The following is a 15,799-nucleotide window of genomic DNA, read 5'->3' as shown; positions in this document are numbered from 1 at the left end:
TAGTCCAAGTATCCGTGTGAATGGTCTTGAACTTGCCCCGAATGTGTTTCAAAGCGAAATCCTAAGTTTTGCTTGATTTGAAAAGTGATTGTAGGATTTACTTGATCCATTTGAGCTTTCTATTGCCAACCAATGTCGTTATCCCTAGTCAACCCCCTTTGAGCCTCTAGCCTTTCTCATTTGATAACCATGTTATAAACCTTTACCCATTTTATCGTGATCCTCTCTTGGCACCCGGACTTTGCTTAACACTCTTGTGAAATAAGTGGCTTAAAGTATAAGTTTGGGAGAGAGATGAGGAATTTTAAAAAGGTATCAAGGCACAAAAAGAGAAAATAAATTATCTCTATGAAAAGAGAAGGCAAGAAAAGAAAAGAACAAAAAGAAAAATACAAAAAGGTGAATAAGTAGAAGGGTTGATGGATTCAAAAAGAGGTAATGATCCCTAACATGAGCAATCAAAAAGGGATAACAAAAATGAAATAAACAAGAAAGAGTGATGTTAAGTCTCTCTAGTCCCCAATAAAAAGAAAATGCCTCTAAGAATTGGTAATCGTGAGCCGAGAAATGAAAATGTGGAGTGCTTAAGGAAAGGTGTAACCACTTACCCATATGGTATCCTACCCTAATCCAAAAGCCTTCATTACAACCCAAAAGAAGTCCTACTTGATTTTGAACCAAGTGAGCTTACATAAATGGTGATCTACATGACGGGCAAGCCTATGGTACTTGAAGTCATACTTGTGATATTCTCTTGTGAGAGAAGAGTGAAACTTTCATGAATCTTATGATTGAGTGCTAATTTCTTAAGTGAGCTTGGCAAATGGAAAGTAGAGAATGAGGAGTTTGGAGTCTACCATGACCTATATGATAGAACAAGAGTCTTTGATGAGTAAAGTCAATTCTTGAAGATCAAATGTCACATTAGAACTATATGTGCATGAATATTTGACTTGTCACCTTGTTAATAATGCATGAGTAGTGTGGATAATTCTTGGTCCCAACTGATGTATGAATGACTCACCATTGACTCGTTGTAATGAACTATAACTCTTAGGAGGTGGGAACTAATTTATTTACTTGAGGACAAGCAAAGACTTAAGTTTGGGGGAGTTGATAAGTGTGGATTTTGACCACTTATTAGAACCTTTTTGCTTTTATTTTAGTCCGAAAGTATTGCTTTATGTTCCCAAAACTAATGAAAGTATGAAAATAGTAGGAATGTTGGAAGTTTGGGCTCCCGTGATGAAATCCGACTCAAAAAGGAGTGTTCCGACTCACAAGGCAAGAAGGGGTCCACAGAAGAAAGTGCGGACCGCAAAATTCCCTCTGCGGCCGCAGAACAAGTGAAAGAGTCCAGCAGAGTTTTAGCTGATCTATAGACTGTACATGAATTGTGCGGCCGCAGAACAAGGTCTGCACTTACAAATGATTCAAAGTTCAGAGGGTGTGCAAATGACCAAGACTTGAAACCTTACCTGAAGTACGGACCACACAAGAATTATGCGGCCGCAGAAGATGCTTTGCAGCCGCAGACCAGAATTGTGCGGCTGCAGATTCCAAGACCCTTCCAGCTGAAGAAATCTGCAGACCGCACATGGAATTGTGTGGCCGCAGAACCTCCAGAGGGGCATTTTCGTCAGCGAATTTTGGGCCACTATAAATAGACTAGAATCACATTTTTAGGTTAAGTTTCGAAGTTTGAGCTGCTGTAGCCGTTGGATTTTGCTATTTTTGGATGTTTGTGACTATTGTAGGATTTAAACATCATATTTTATCATTTTAATCTTAGATTATGAGTTTAATTATTATTATTTTTTGTTTTCTTCATTTCTCACTATGAGTAGCTAGATTCTTACTAGGATTGTGACCCAACACTAGTGTGTAAATCTTATGGGTATTTAATTTAATGCTTGTTTATGATTGAGTGTTGATTATTTAGCCTAGTTTATGCTTTAATTTTAGAATTAATGGTTGCAAACATTGATTCATGCCTATTTGACTTGGTATTTGCTTGAGAAAGAGAGACATAGTTTGAAAAATTTTGGCTAACAAGAAATTGGGCTAACTAAGAGTTTGATTAGCCTAATTAAAGGGTTTGAACTAGAGATAGTGAAAACCCAACTTGAGCTCATTCAACTATTTAGCTTGATATCTATTTGGGCTTGAGAAAGCCAAATTGGGCAAAATCACTCTATGATCGAGAGGTATTGAGTGAGTAACGTAGAGTTGAGAGTTATAATACACCCCAATCAATAAAATAAGTGTTAACGTATTTAACCCATTAGGCGAACACCTAGGTTAAGGTCACATCCCTAGGTTTTTTTAACTATTTGGAAAAATACCAAAAATAATCATTCGCTTTCTAGTTTATTCTCTTAGCTTAATATTGTTAGAGTAAAATTAGAATTAGAAATCAAAACCCTTTGTTTGGAAGTGCAATTTAGTTATTCCATTTGCTTCGTCAAGTGTATACTCCTAACACCCATAGTAACTCCCTGTGGAAATCAACCCCGACTCTTGTTGGGTACTATTCTTCCAACGATCGTTTTCACTCATTATTGAGTACGGATTGGACGTGGATCAGGTCCTATGGCCTCCATGTACTTGTTAGAAGTGTAATAAGTACAACCTTCCGAGCTGATGTGGCATAGAGAATGTAAATCACTCTCTTGAAGAGAGTGAGAGGTAAAAAAAAGTTACTATTAAAAAGTTATTTTTATAAGTATTTCTTTCATTAAATATTAATTTTTCTAGTTTTTTTCTTTTTGGTTTTTTTCTCTTCCTTTCTTTTTTTGTTCTTCTTTCTCTTTGGCGTGAAACTATGGCTTCCTTCAGTCTTTTCCTTCTTTATTACCCCTCTTTTCTCCTATTTTCTTCACCAATATTTAGTGGGCGTTTGGACATAAGAATTGTAAAATTTCGAAAAAAGTAAAAATAAATTTCAAGTGAAAATGGTATTTGAAAATTGAAATTTTATTTGGACATGAATATAATTTTGGGTTGTTCTTGAATTTTTGTGAGTGATCTGAGTGAAAATTTTGAAAAAAACTTTTTAGAGTTTTTTAAATTTTCGAAAAAAATTCAAAATTTATCTTCAAGTGAAACTTGGAAATTTTATGGCCAAACATCGATTTCGGAAAAAAGTAAAAAAAAATTAGAAAAAAGTGAATTTTTTTTTTCATGGCCAAACGGGCTCTTAATCCGCAAACATAATATAAACAAGATCTATTTTTTTCGGTAAGGTTATTTTCTGTCGCTTTCAGTTTTTTATTCAAGTTTTGCGTTGGGCTACCGTTGTTTGCCGGAAAAAATGGGGACCAAGTTTAAAGATCTGAAATTTGAAGTAATCACTTACTTGGAGATTTGAAATTTCACCAATTGTAGAGAATGAAAAAGAAGGAGAAAAGAAAAAGAAGAAGAAGAAAACAAGAAAAATTGACGGGTGCGAAAGGACCCATCGATTGTAATAGTAATTTTGATTAGCGGTGGTAAATTTGATTTCCGGTGGACATGGGTGACCTTTGATAGGATTAAAACCTGAACCTAAGAAGGTAAAAAATAAAAATTTCCAATTTTGGTATTTGGGGCCTCGTGACAGTGAATTACTCCATAAATACCTTCGAGGGCCCCCTGAAAAATAAATCGAAAATAAATTAAATAAACAGAAAACTGAATAAATGAGCATAAAGGAACAAGGTTGCAAAAAAAGTAAGCACTTGACCATCTTTACTACAACAGAAACAGAAAGGCTCCTCTTGTATTCCTCTGCTTCCATTCTTAAGTGATCAATCAACTAGTAGTATCTTTTTTCCTAGGGAGAAAAAGAAAAACAACAGATTGTAGCAAATACAAACATGTCTTTAGGTTATGCTGAGAAACTCTCATTTATAGAAGATGTGGGCAATGTTGGAATGACTGAATATTTCGACCCACCTTACATTTTGCAAGACAAAGTAAGATATTTTCCTTTACATTATTTATCTGCAACCCTTTTACTCTTTTTTGTTACTTGTTAATTTATTTCACTTGTTTGATCATTTTATCTGACTGCAAATACCCATAAAAAATTGTTTAGGTTTTTGTGCTTAATTAAGAATGGAAGTTTAGGAACTGGGGTCTTCTTTGATTGCTTGATAGTTTGCATTTAGTTTTTTCATGAGATCTAGATTTAATCCCCACATTACTGAGCGTGGGGTAATCACAATTTCCTTAATCTTATTGGCCATGAGCAAAATGTTAAACATGTTAAGGATTATACCCTGTGAGTTTATGCATTTAATGCTGCGATCATCGTTCCTTTTGCTATTGTCTGCTATGTTAAGGGCTTAAGGTTTAGCATAAGTTAATTATCGATAAAAAATGGATTAGCATTTGGTAATCAGTTGCTGATTCTATTGCTAACATTAGCCAGAAACCTTCTGGTAAAACTGACTAAAGTAAGAAAATGATAAGCAGCATTTCAAATCATATGCTGCATTTCAAATCGTATGCTGCTTACCTCTTCTATAGTATTTGTTGGGAAAAATAATTGGACTATATTGAAAGGAGAGAAGAAGGAATGAAGATATCAAATACTCCTTCCATTTCAAATTAGACGAGCTACTTTCTTTTTTAGTCAGCTTCAAAATAAATGACACATTTCTAAATTTGGAAATAATTCAACTTTAAACTCTTCATTTTACCCATTTTACCCTTAGTGAGAAACTTTTATAACGATACAAATGTCATGGCCCCACAAAGCTTTTACCCCTTAAGCTTTTAAGACCACAAGTTTCAAAAGTCTTTTTTTTCCCCTTAAACTCCGTGCCGAATCAAACTAACTCATCTAAATTGAAACGGAGAGATTAATATATAACAATCTAAGAGACTCGGGGGCGGAGCTAGGTTTAGCTAAGGGGTTCAATTGAATTCACTTTGTCGGAAATTTATACTTTGCACATAGGGTAAAGACGACTTTTTTTGGTTATATAAACTGTTGAATCCCCTTGATATAAGAAAATATTCTTGTGTAGAGGTAAAGGGGGTTCAAAAATTGCTTTAGGTCATAAGTTTTAATCTCAAATGTGGCATTCTAGTAATTTTTTGAATCCGCTTACATAAATTTTCTGCTTCCACCACTTCTAAGAGCACCTGGATAGTACGCCTAACTTATGGTTGTTCATTAGGAATGGTATTTGAAATTTTGAAGTTCCCACTGCTGTAGAGGATATGCTTTCCAACTTTTCGTTATTGTGATCTAGGCAAAAGATGGCAGATGTATAGAAATTGTCCTAAATTGCATACTATGTCATCGTTACCATTTCCTATTGTCATGCCGTGCTGTTGCTTTGTCTTTGTTAGAATTCTTGGACCCAGGTACATTCTCTTGTTGTTCTCACGTTAAAGTGCAAAATTATTGGTAATAATAAAGGAAAGAACGCAAAGTAGATTTTGATTGCTGAATCCATTATGCTGTTATGATTTTCTTGAAAATCAGTACTTTCTGGTGCTGGAGGATCTTCCGTTTCTTTCAGCTGCTTGTCAAAGATCAGTTAAAAGGGCGAAGCACTTTATTTTTCTATGTTCTTACTAATGTTTTTTTTAAATTATATAAAACTTTGCAGATTGAGAGACTTGCTGTGATGATACAAAAGGTGAGTGCTTAAACTGTTGTGGTCTTAGCTATGCTATGTATAGCTTTTTCCTTTAGAAGTAACCCGTTCTAACTCTTGTTTCTTTTACAGAGTAAGCATTTAGTTGTGTTTACTGGAGCAGGAATATCCACGTCTTGTGGTATACCTGATTTTCGTGGTCCCAAGGGCATTTGGACTCTTCAGGTAGTATCGTAGATATTTCAGTTAACTGCAAACCCCTGTTTCTTAAAGCACGATTCTTGACATATTGTTTCTACCTTTTGATACCCATGTTAAAATGTTAAGACTTGAGAATTGAATACTGCCCCTTCGACCAAATTCTTGCTAATTTGGTCGGTCTTCATCTCCGATCCTTCTTTTCTACCTGCATTGTCATCTTTTTAGGCTAGATGTAGCAAACTGAGAGGATGTCTTGATCATCTGAAGGTGGTGTAGAACTTGGTTTTTGTGTATTTGATCTGGAAAAGTTATATGAATAAGTGGTTATATGCACCGTGCACAATAGTGACATGAATAAATGAAAGTGGCCTTGAAAGCATGATCTATCTTACGATTGGGGGAGCTGTTTTCTCCTTCGAGAGTTAATTAAATCTACCGACATGCATGAATACCTACCACAATTGAAAGAGAAAATAATATATCATTATTTCTCTTTTTTATGTGGTGTTGTTTGTGTGTAGTGTCTAGTTCTCTTATTTCATTTTGATATTGTTTTGACTAGTAATCTTCTTCACTAAGTAAGAAGAAGTTGAAAAAGACCTAAAGTTTATACTTGCATTAGGAAAGAGCTCAAGCATTATCTCTTTTTTTTTTTGGATAACTGTAGTGTCTAGGTCAGTTTGCGCTCACCTCGACTATTTCATGGGTACTTGCTATCTTCCTCTAGCAAAAGTATCGGGTAACTCTGCCCATCAAGGCTTAGGAGATGAGAATACATCATCTATCGTTTTTGTCTTTGTTGAGATTTAAATCCTGGTTTCCTAGATTTTCACCCACTTCATGGACAGTTATGCACACTCTTGGGTGCATAAGCATTTGTATTATTATTGTTCATTGAGACATGAAAAGAGTACTCCTATTATTTAGAGCATCTAATAGGCAACATTGCAGTAATGTGATCAGGATCAAACCATGGTTATGATGTGAATATTTGTATATAGCATCGGAACATTTACCACGAATTAGAATTCTATGATAATTCATCCTTTCAAAAGAATAACGGGCTATAATGTATCTTCTTATCCCTTTTATTTAACTGACTTGTAGAGAGAAGGGAAAGCGCTACCAGAAGCATCTTTGCCATTTCACCGTGCAACGCCGAGCATGACACACATGGCCCTAGTTGAACTAGAGAAGGCGGGTTTTCTAAAGTTTATTATAAGCCAGGTGTGGCATTATTAGTTTTCTTACTATATATGGGTGTACTTAACATTTGTAGGTTTATTATCACTTCCACCGTTTGCGTTTATTTTCTTGTGATTAGTTATTTTCGTGCACAGAGTAATTTCATTCTCTGCTTCCACGATTTGAATGAAATGAGCCCGAATAAGGTGGGGGATATAGAGGATTCATATAGCCAACCTTAACTAGTTCAAATTGATGTGAATTTGATTAATTGATGTCTTCATTTATGTTTTGCGCTGTTCTGAGTGTCTTTACTGTTGACTTGCCGGAAGCAACAGAACAAGGGCAACATCTTAATTCCAATTTAATCAAAAATTTTGGGTATACTTTATGGTAGTGCTGTAGATGCATTCCGTTGCTCCTTCCGAACTTTTTCCATTTCTCCCTCAGCCCAACAAACTTAGTTCAACCAATCAGAGAGAGGGAGGGAGAGAGAACCTAGTTATTTGTGTTCAAAATATGACCTTTCACTTTATCAAGGGATGTTTATTCTACTTAAATGCTAAGCCTCAGATTCCATTTATGTAGTTTCAACTGTCTACTTCCAAAAATGTTCAGATTTATTTTCCTTGGTATAATATTCAAGTGTCACATCATACTTATTTGAAAATGGTAGAACATTGATGGCCTGCATCTTCGCTCTGGAATTCCAAGGAAGAAGCTTGCAGAATTACATGGGGATTCTTTTATGGAACTATGCCCTTCTTGCGGAATTGAGTAAGACGTCATCTTTTTCTGCAACACACTATCCTGATATTATGCATGTTCCCACAGTTCATGCGACTCTTTTGGAGCCTTTTGGTATATTCACACTCATGTTTATCCACTCAGTTTTTTGTTTTATTTTATGTATGTTGCTTCTTCTGGTAACTATATGGTGATTGCTTATAAGAGTCTATTTATGAATTGACCCATGAAGGTATATGAGGGATTTTGAAATAGAAACTATTGGGTTGAAGGAAACTGCACGACGTTGTTCCAAGGTGGGCTGTGGTGCGAGACTTAGAGACACAGTTCTTGACTGGGAGGTAATGATAAACAGCATTGTGTTTAATAACAAAGTCCTAGGATCTGAGCTTCTCTTTATAGTTGTACAGTGACATTCCATTGCCTTTTAATGGTGACCGTAAAGATATGGTCTTCTTTAAGCTAGAAATATGACGACATTAGTCCATTTTTCCTAATGAAAATCAATCCCTACCTAACGAAATGTATTGATGAATTTGGTATTTTTCACTGTATCTGAACTTTAACTCGATTACATCACTACTTCAAAGAAAAAAAAAGAAGTGCCAACATCCCTGTGAAGGATATTATGCATACTCCATCTTGTGCTACTGATTCTAAATGTAGATTCTGTGATAGTATTTTGATACACATCTAATTTCTAAAAGGATTAGTACGAAATAGAATTTATAGTTTTTATGGATTCTAAGTAACTTGTGGTCAACATTGCATAACCAGAAGTTTGACGGGTTGTAGCCTCATGAGCATCCAATGATTAAGTCAAAAAGTTGTAAAAGTTTTGATGATTTATTTTTTTCCTGTTATTTGGGCCAAAACGCCAAGATTGTTATAGCCAAAAAGATGATTCCACCTATGACTCTTTTGTTGACCTCTTCCTTTGCCCTCCCGTGTTTTTGTCCTAAGGATGCTCTACCTCCAAAGGAGATGAATCCAGCTGAGAGGCACTGCAAAATGGCTGATGTTGTGCTATGTCTGGGAACAAGGTAAAGCTAAATTATCTGTTTGACTGCCTCCATAATCTGGAATTCTGATGCATGATGCTAAAATAACGAGTTCTTACAGTGTTTGTTGACTCTCAACTGTTAAACCATTACTTCCGTCATTCTTCGACCTTAATCATGTCATGTCACAAGTGAGCATGACTTGTTTTACTGTTGCAGTTTGCAGATCACCCCTGCCTGTAATTTGCCTCTAAAATCACTCAAAGGTGGTGGAAAGATTGTAATAGTTAATCTTCAGGTACATTATTCCTTGTCCCAAATGTAACATCAGCGAACAATTATCGCACATCGACCTAGTTGTGATGACAGAGCATGCACCAGAGAGCCTCTATTCCCATTTCTGCCCCCCCCCCCCCCGCGCGCCCCACAGGAAAAAAAGGAACAGACAACAACCATAGAGATGTCAGACCTTTTACTAGTGGCCTGTAAATAAGTTTGCCAAAATCACTTTCCAGCATCAATAAACAGTTAGCAACTGTTTTTAGAGTGTAAATGCTTTTTATTTCACCTCGTGTTCAGGAAACATTTTTATGAAGGTGACTAAGGTTTAATTTTCACAATCCAATATGTGGGGATCCAAAAATGCAAGACTTGTCTAAACAGCAATAATAATGGTTCCACAAGAATTGAACATGAGCCAACACGAAGGAGAAGGAAGTGTTCTTTACGAGCTGTCAACTTGGCTTTTGATCTTTCTGTACTGCCATGTTTTAACCAAAACCAGCAAATGTTACTTTCTGTTCTCAAATAAATGCAGTTGTTTCTTCCTCAATCACTAAATCATATAGGTAAAGCAATCATTTTCCTTACAGTGCACATATGGGGCTCCTAGGTTAGTCTGCTGTACTTTGCCATGATAAAGGATTCAGGACTTGCTTATCAGAGCCATAAAAAAAAGAAAAAGAAGATCAAGGATTTCAGGTTCTTTAGATGCTTAAGCTTGAATTTTCTACTAGGTCAAATATAAGATCAGAGGGAATAAGAAAGAAAATCTTTAATTAGCCTGAGGATGAAACTTTAATAAGTTCCATAACCAAAATGAAGATAGGTGAATATCTCATATATTACGATATCCTGTCAATGACTGTACTTGAAATTACTCTCCACCAATCAATCTATGGAAAACGATACTGGATTAATAGAAGCTCATCTGTGGCCTAGCTCTTATTTCCCTCTTCCATTATTTTGCAGAAAACACCCAAGGACAAGAAAGCAACCATGCTGATTCATGGCCTTGTAGACAAGGTATCGTATTTGTGTTGCTGTATGATTGTATCCCTTCGGAGCTACTATGCCGCTGATACTTGTTATTACGGTCCATAGTTTTTTAAAATGTTACTATTGCTTGGTGAGCTTTCACATGTAGAATTACTAAATGGAATATTCTACCTTCATCTGGCTACTTGGACTTAGCAGGTGCTAAACCGCTTACTAGCCCAAAGTGCACGTTGATTCTTTTGCCAAGTGCTTATAGAGCAATCTTCATTCATCCTGCTCGGCTGATACAGGACAATAAGGGGTATCACAGCCCCCCGTCTTGCCTAGTTCTTATTGAGCAATCTTCATTTCATCCTGCTTCCTTAAAGTGACTTACCAATAGTTTTGTTAGCTCTGGAATATCCAGCTGAACCACCATACTGCCATTTATGACTCCCAGGAATCATGTTTTCGATAGCTTTAGTTAACATATTGGGCTTGGTTCTACAGAATCAATAGCTGAACAATGATACTGGTTCTTTTAGTCTACCTAGTTCGACTTTGGGAGAATAGGGTGTTTCGCTTTGTTCACATGTTCACATACGTTTTTCAGTGCGGTATTTGATCTGAAAAAGATTAATAGTTTTGATTGATCCTGTTTCCAGAATGTTTACTAATATGGCTATGAACAGGTAATTGCAGGAGTCATGGAATTCCTTAGTCTGCGAATCCCACCATTTATTAGAATTGATCTTCTCCAGACCATTTTTACTCAGGCCTTAAGTCTTGGTAACTTCCCTGGATTTGTGCTTATCTTTTTTTCATTTGCTTACCTTCAAGGTAGGGGTATTGTGGATTATACTGGGTTTGTTGTTGTTTCTTTTCATTTGTTCGTTTGGCATTCTGAAGTCCTAGAGCTGAAAAGACATTTTCATTTGCACTGTGATTTTCATTTTGCAAGCAATATCGGTGCATGTCAATTTGATCAAAGCAAGTTACAATTTGTGAAAATTCGGTCAATTCTTCTTCATCTTCTGCAGATACAAGTGAAAAAGTGAAGAAGGGAATTGCATGTGTATACCTTAGTTCTTGTAGAATATTTGGAAAAGATGTCAAAAGAATTACTACCATTTTTTGTTCCTCCAACTTGAAACCCAGAATTTGTCTAGGAATTCCTTTAAATGAAGTGAAAAATACAGCTTATTATTTTCGCTGCGTTAACATATCTGGTAAATTAATATTGGACGTGGCCAGAAGTAGTAGTATAGAAAATAGAAGAGAGGTATGATCAAATTTCTAAATACGGTCCTCTTTGGAGTAGGTCATTCATTAAATATGTCTTTTTATCTATCTGATTTACTTTTTTTGCAGATAAAAAATATGTAAATTGGACCCTTACTGTAGCAAGTGTCCATGGAAATAGGGCACCATTGCCTTTTATCAAATCTGTAGAGGTGAGTTAATAGCTGCGTCCACAGATTCTGTTGATTATGTTGAATAAGCATGTATGTGTTTCTAGAAGATAGAGTTTTGGAGGCTTACTGTTGCTGTGAAAGCTCCAAGAAACAACAAACTAGAAACTAGAAAGAGAAAAAAACATGGAAATTAATAGCAGGCAGTAACAGTGGCTGTTGTGGGTGCATCAATCGCATATTCAGTGGCAGTGACAGCATTATCCACTGATAGACCACAGCCACTATGAGTTTTTCCTTTGATATATTTGATTTATGATGTAGACTTGATTGAGAATTAGATGATCCATCACTTTGAGGCTTGGGGAAATGGCCCTGTACACTTGCAGTAAGATCGAAGTAGTTAGACCTTCCTTTTGCAGCCTTTGCCTAAAAGAACAATGAATTCATTAGTTAGGTCTTGCCTCTTTGGAGGATCTCTAGCTCTGTTCATTTATCCTGTGCATCTCTTGTTTGAGGTATGCAGATCGAAGGCTTTAGGAATCTGTTGTGATACCCTATGAACCAAGAGCGACAATGATAAATGGGCTCTAAAAATGTGAGCAGGAATGTGCTAAGTAAAAAGGAGCGTGAAATAGTCCTACCGTAAAGAGTCTTGACGCTACTTCATCTTACCTCTGAGTTTTTTCTGTCACTTTAATGAAGCCCTTTCTTTTTGAGCTGTAGCTTAGACCTTTTTGAATTGTCAGTGAGTAATGGAAGTTGTTTGTTACAATGCTCGTTTTATAGTCCTTTGTCTAATTTGCAGGATTCATTTAAAAACAGGTCTTGTCTTTCTTCTCCTTCACTTAATGATTGTCATCGGTAATAGTCCTTAGCCCTCTTAAACTTTCTAAGGCTATTATGATAACATCTCTGCTGCTTTTGAAATGGAATTGTAGGTTTCTTTTTCAGAATGTCAAAACATGAAAGCAACTGTTCTGCATAAACAACCTCTTCAGCTAAAAAGGTAGTTTCATAATTCTTGAAGCTGTAATATTCTAGTGTGAAAGATAACCTCGATATGTCTCTGTTATACATACTCTTTTGGCATAATTTCTCCAATAAGTCAAAAAAATTTTGCTCTTGTAGTAGTTTACAAGATTGTCTACTTGAGGCATTTGATATCACGTAGAAAATGATAACTAGATTGTCTACCAATCTGGATCTGATGTTTCCCAGAAGTTATGGGATTTTTTTTTTTAAAAAAAGGATGTTATCATTGTGGGCCAAGAACTTTAGCACCCAAAAATAATTCTAACAATCATTGCTTTTTCCTCTCTTGTTTACTTTGCATTATCTAACATACCTTAAAGGAAAAAAATGAAGAACTATAAATTGGACACATAATAAAATGGAAAAAGGAAAATGAGAAATATGAAGATATGTAGAAGGTTTTATTGAGGGCATACTTCTTCTAATAAAATCAAATTTATTGATGAAGAAAAAAAAAAAAAAAAGTGTTGAATCTTGACCTTTGATTTTCTTGATCAAAATTTTGAATTTATTTCAGCGGCATATGCCAGTTTTTCCTTTTAATTATTGGTGAGGGTTTATTTCATATGTTCACTAATGTTATAAATTCCCAGACTTGAAACATTCTTTTCAACTCCTATTGCTTGTCAGGCGGACGGTTAAGACTGCAAATCCTTTTAACGTTAAGTTGAAATTGAACTTCAGTGATGGTTGCATGTGTTCATCGGCTGAAATCAAGATTCCAGTTGATTTTCAGGTGAGAAGACAATTTTCTTCATCCAACCATCCTAGCTTTGGTTAATCTTGGCCACATTGTTTTAATGCTTATCAGATAAATTAATAGAAGACTACTTTGTTATGACTTCTACAACAACAACAACAACAACATACCCAGTATTATCCCACACCGTGGGGTTGTTATGACTTCTATATTATTTTATTATTGGTAAACTATGCCTAGCCAATTCATGCTAGTGTTCATTCTCCTTTGTGAAAACTGAAAGAATGATAACTCATTTTTAACTTCAAAACATAGAGTGTAGATCTTCTGCAGAGTCACAATGTTCTAGACATTGTTTTATGCCCCACTGCCATTTTCCCTTAGGCTTGGGCGGATGCCGTAGGATTTTCTACTATAATTAGTACGCCTCTTGGTAAATTTGGTGAGCGGCTAGAAACTATTTCTGCACCAAGTGGTAAAGATATTTCCTAGGCTGATTACTGTAACCAAAAGAAAAGTTCCAAACTTCATGCCAGCATATCCCTATGTGCAGAGTACTACCGCGCTACCAAGATAAGATGGTTTGACTCATGTTTAATGGCATTCTTGACTTGTGAGGTCCTTTACTGAGTGAGCTTATCTCTTTGAATTTGAAGCTGTGGCTGTTTGATTACCTGTAGTGGAGAGATTCGAGTGTACCTAGCGATGCTCATTGATGGAGGCAAATCATTGGTTAACGTGCAAATTGTGGTCTGGGTACAACGGTACTACTAGAAAAGACCCACATTTTGGTGGCACTTGACTTGACCCCAAGGCTGCTTAGCAAACAATCTAGCTTTAGTCTTTGGCCCCTAGTTACTGGACCAACGGATTTATAACTTGAGTTATTTGTGGCATGATTAATGATACATATCTTTGCATGGGTTTTGCAAGAAGAATTTAATGATCTGATTGGAATCAATGTCTGAAGCTGCTTTGTGTTCCCCGCGACCACTTGTCTAGAATCAAAATTATTCTTACTTTATTTCTCTGAGAATCACAACTTTCTTTGAGACCCCACTAAAACATGTGCAATATAGTAATTGAATAATAAATTTTCTTCAGAACTGACCATTGTTGTAAAGCGATGAACTTTTGTATTGCCCAGCGCTATCTTAATGCTTGGCTGTTGTAGTTAATGAAAATCTTTTTGATTACTGATCAAAATAAGTTGTGAAACTAGAAGCTGGAGAAGTATGAGAAACATGATTGGACAATATTTCAATATATGCATTGGCAACAAATACTGTACTTGCAGTCCAGTTCTTCATCTCATTCCCTTTTTCAGTAAAAGAACAATTAGATCGTCCTCTCCTTAGCGGTTGGGAATGATATGGGAACTGGCCTAACCCTTTAGTCTTTTATTCTTGTGTATGAAAAATATTGATGATTATCTGAGGGGCGATTATTAACGTTTTATTCTCTCGTGCAGATTTCAGCACACGTGTTCAAGGATGATAAGGATTCCATATTACAGAATCTAAGAGAAAGCGCCATCCTGGATCCTCACTGTGGACAGACTGCAGTTATTGAGAAAAAGGTCATTATGGTTCCTAAAAGTGAGATCATGGTTCATGCCATTGTAACAAACATTGTCAAGTTTGACAGAAATTGTGGAGATCTAAGTAATGGCTCATTGAAAAGGAAATTTGAAGGTTTTAATGGCATCATTCCCTCTAGAAAACGATCGAACGGTAGAAAACCCAGAGTTTTAAATGGAAAGTGATCCACAGGGCTATACAGCAACTCCTGTAAATATTCTTGTAGCAGCACTCTGGGAAAATGTTAATATGTGGAGACTGGGTGAATTTTGATAGTTAATACACTCGGTCTGGCTCTGATAGAAATCTGAAATTTCATAACCCATTTTTTGTATTAGGCCAAAGTTTTAACTCTCATTTCTTTCTAATCCATTCTTGAAATTCATATACAGGTGTATTATTGCTGGTCTAATTATTTCGATCTCTCATGCATAATTGCATATATTGAAATTGACAATGTACCATTGTAACAGAGAGAGAGAGTTGAGATTCTGAGAGGGGGGAGAGAAACAAACGATTTTGGGGTATAAAATCCCAGGAAAGAAAGTTTATTTAATAAAAACAAACAAACAAAGTTGACTCATGGTTTGTGATTATTTCTCCTAGAGTTTAATTTACGACTAAATTTGGTGTGTATAATTTCAGTGATTACAATGCATTCCTTAATTCTTGAGTATTCACTATCGCTAGCAACACTGTTTATGCAAAAGAAAAAAAAGTTAGTATTTATTTGTCTTGCAGTATTATGCCTTGAGATTGAGTAATGAGTAGCTGTCAGTTTGTGTTATTGAGCCTAAAAAGAATACAGAACAAGTGCTATTTTACCTAGAGAAGATAAATTAATTCGAATATTTAGTGGTATGTACTTATCAAAACATCCTTTTATGTACAAACGGTGGTATGTGGAGAGTGGAGAGTGGAGAGTGGATATGTATATAGCGTTTTAAATATGAGGTCAGACTCAGACACGAGCAAATAATTGGGATTAGCATATCACGAGAATTAACTTCTTTTATTTAAAGTTGTCATCGTAGTAAAGAGCTTAGGAGTATTTGTTATATTTTTACTGAATAAATTAATGTTAATA

At 35.8% G+C, this 15,799-nt stretch overlaps 1 protein-coding gene across 1 annotated transcript; it reads left to right on the top strand.

Moving 5' to 3' along the window:
- The first annotated feature begins 3,713 nt into the window (after nucleotides 1-3,713).
- LOC107810053 (NAD-dependent protein deacetylase SRT1) lies at nucleotides 3,714-15,097 on the top strand. Its single transcript, XM_075234692.1, has 14 exons — nucleotides 3,714-3,956; nucleotides 5,607-5,636; nucleotides 5,727-5,819; nucleotides 6,903-7,022; nucleotides 7,657-7,757; nucleotides 7,960-8,068; nucleotides 8,691-8,770; nucleotides 8,948-9,026; nucleotides 9,980-10,033; nucleotides 10,678-10,774; nucleotides 11,357-11,439; nucleotides 12,339-12,406; nucleotides 13,063-13,168; nucleotides 14,604-15,097. Exons 1-14 carry the CDS (start codon nucleotides 3,858-3,860, stop codon nucleotides 14,895-14,897), a joined length of 1,413 nt encoding a protein of 470 aa, XP_075090793.1. The 5' UTR covers nucleotides 3,714-3,857; the 3' UTR covers nucleotides 14,898-15,097.
- The last annotated feature ends 702 nt before the right edge of the window (nucleotides 15,098-15,799 follow it).

Source organism: Nicotiana tabacum, chromosome 2 (assembly GCF_000715075.1).
Source record: "Nicotiana tabacum cultivar K326 chromosome 2, ASM71507v2, whole genome shotgun sequence".
NCBI lineage: Eukaryota > Viridiplantae > Streptophyta > Magnoliopsida > Solanales > Solanaceae > Nicotiana > Nicotiana tabacum.
The sequence above is the reverse complement of the archived record's forward strand: the minus strand, read 5'-3'. Positions and strand labels throughout refer to the sequence as shown.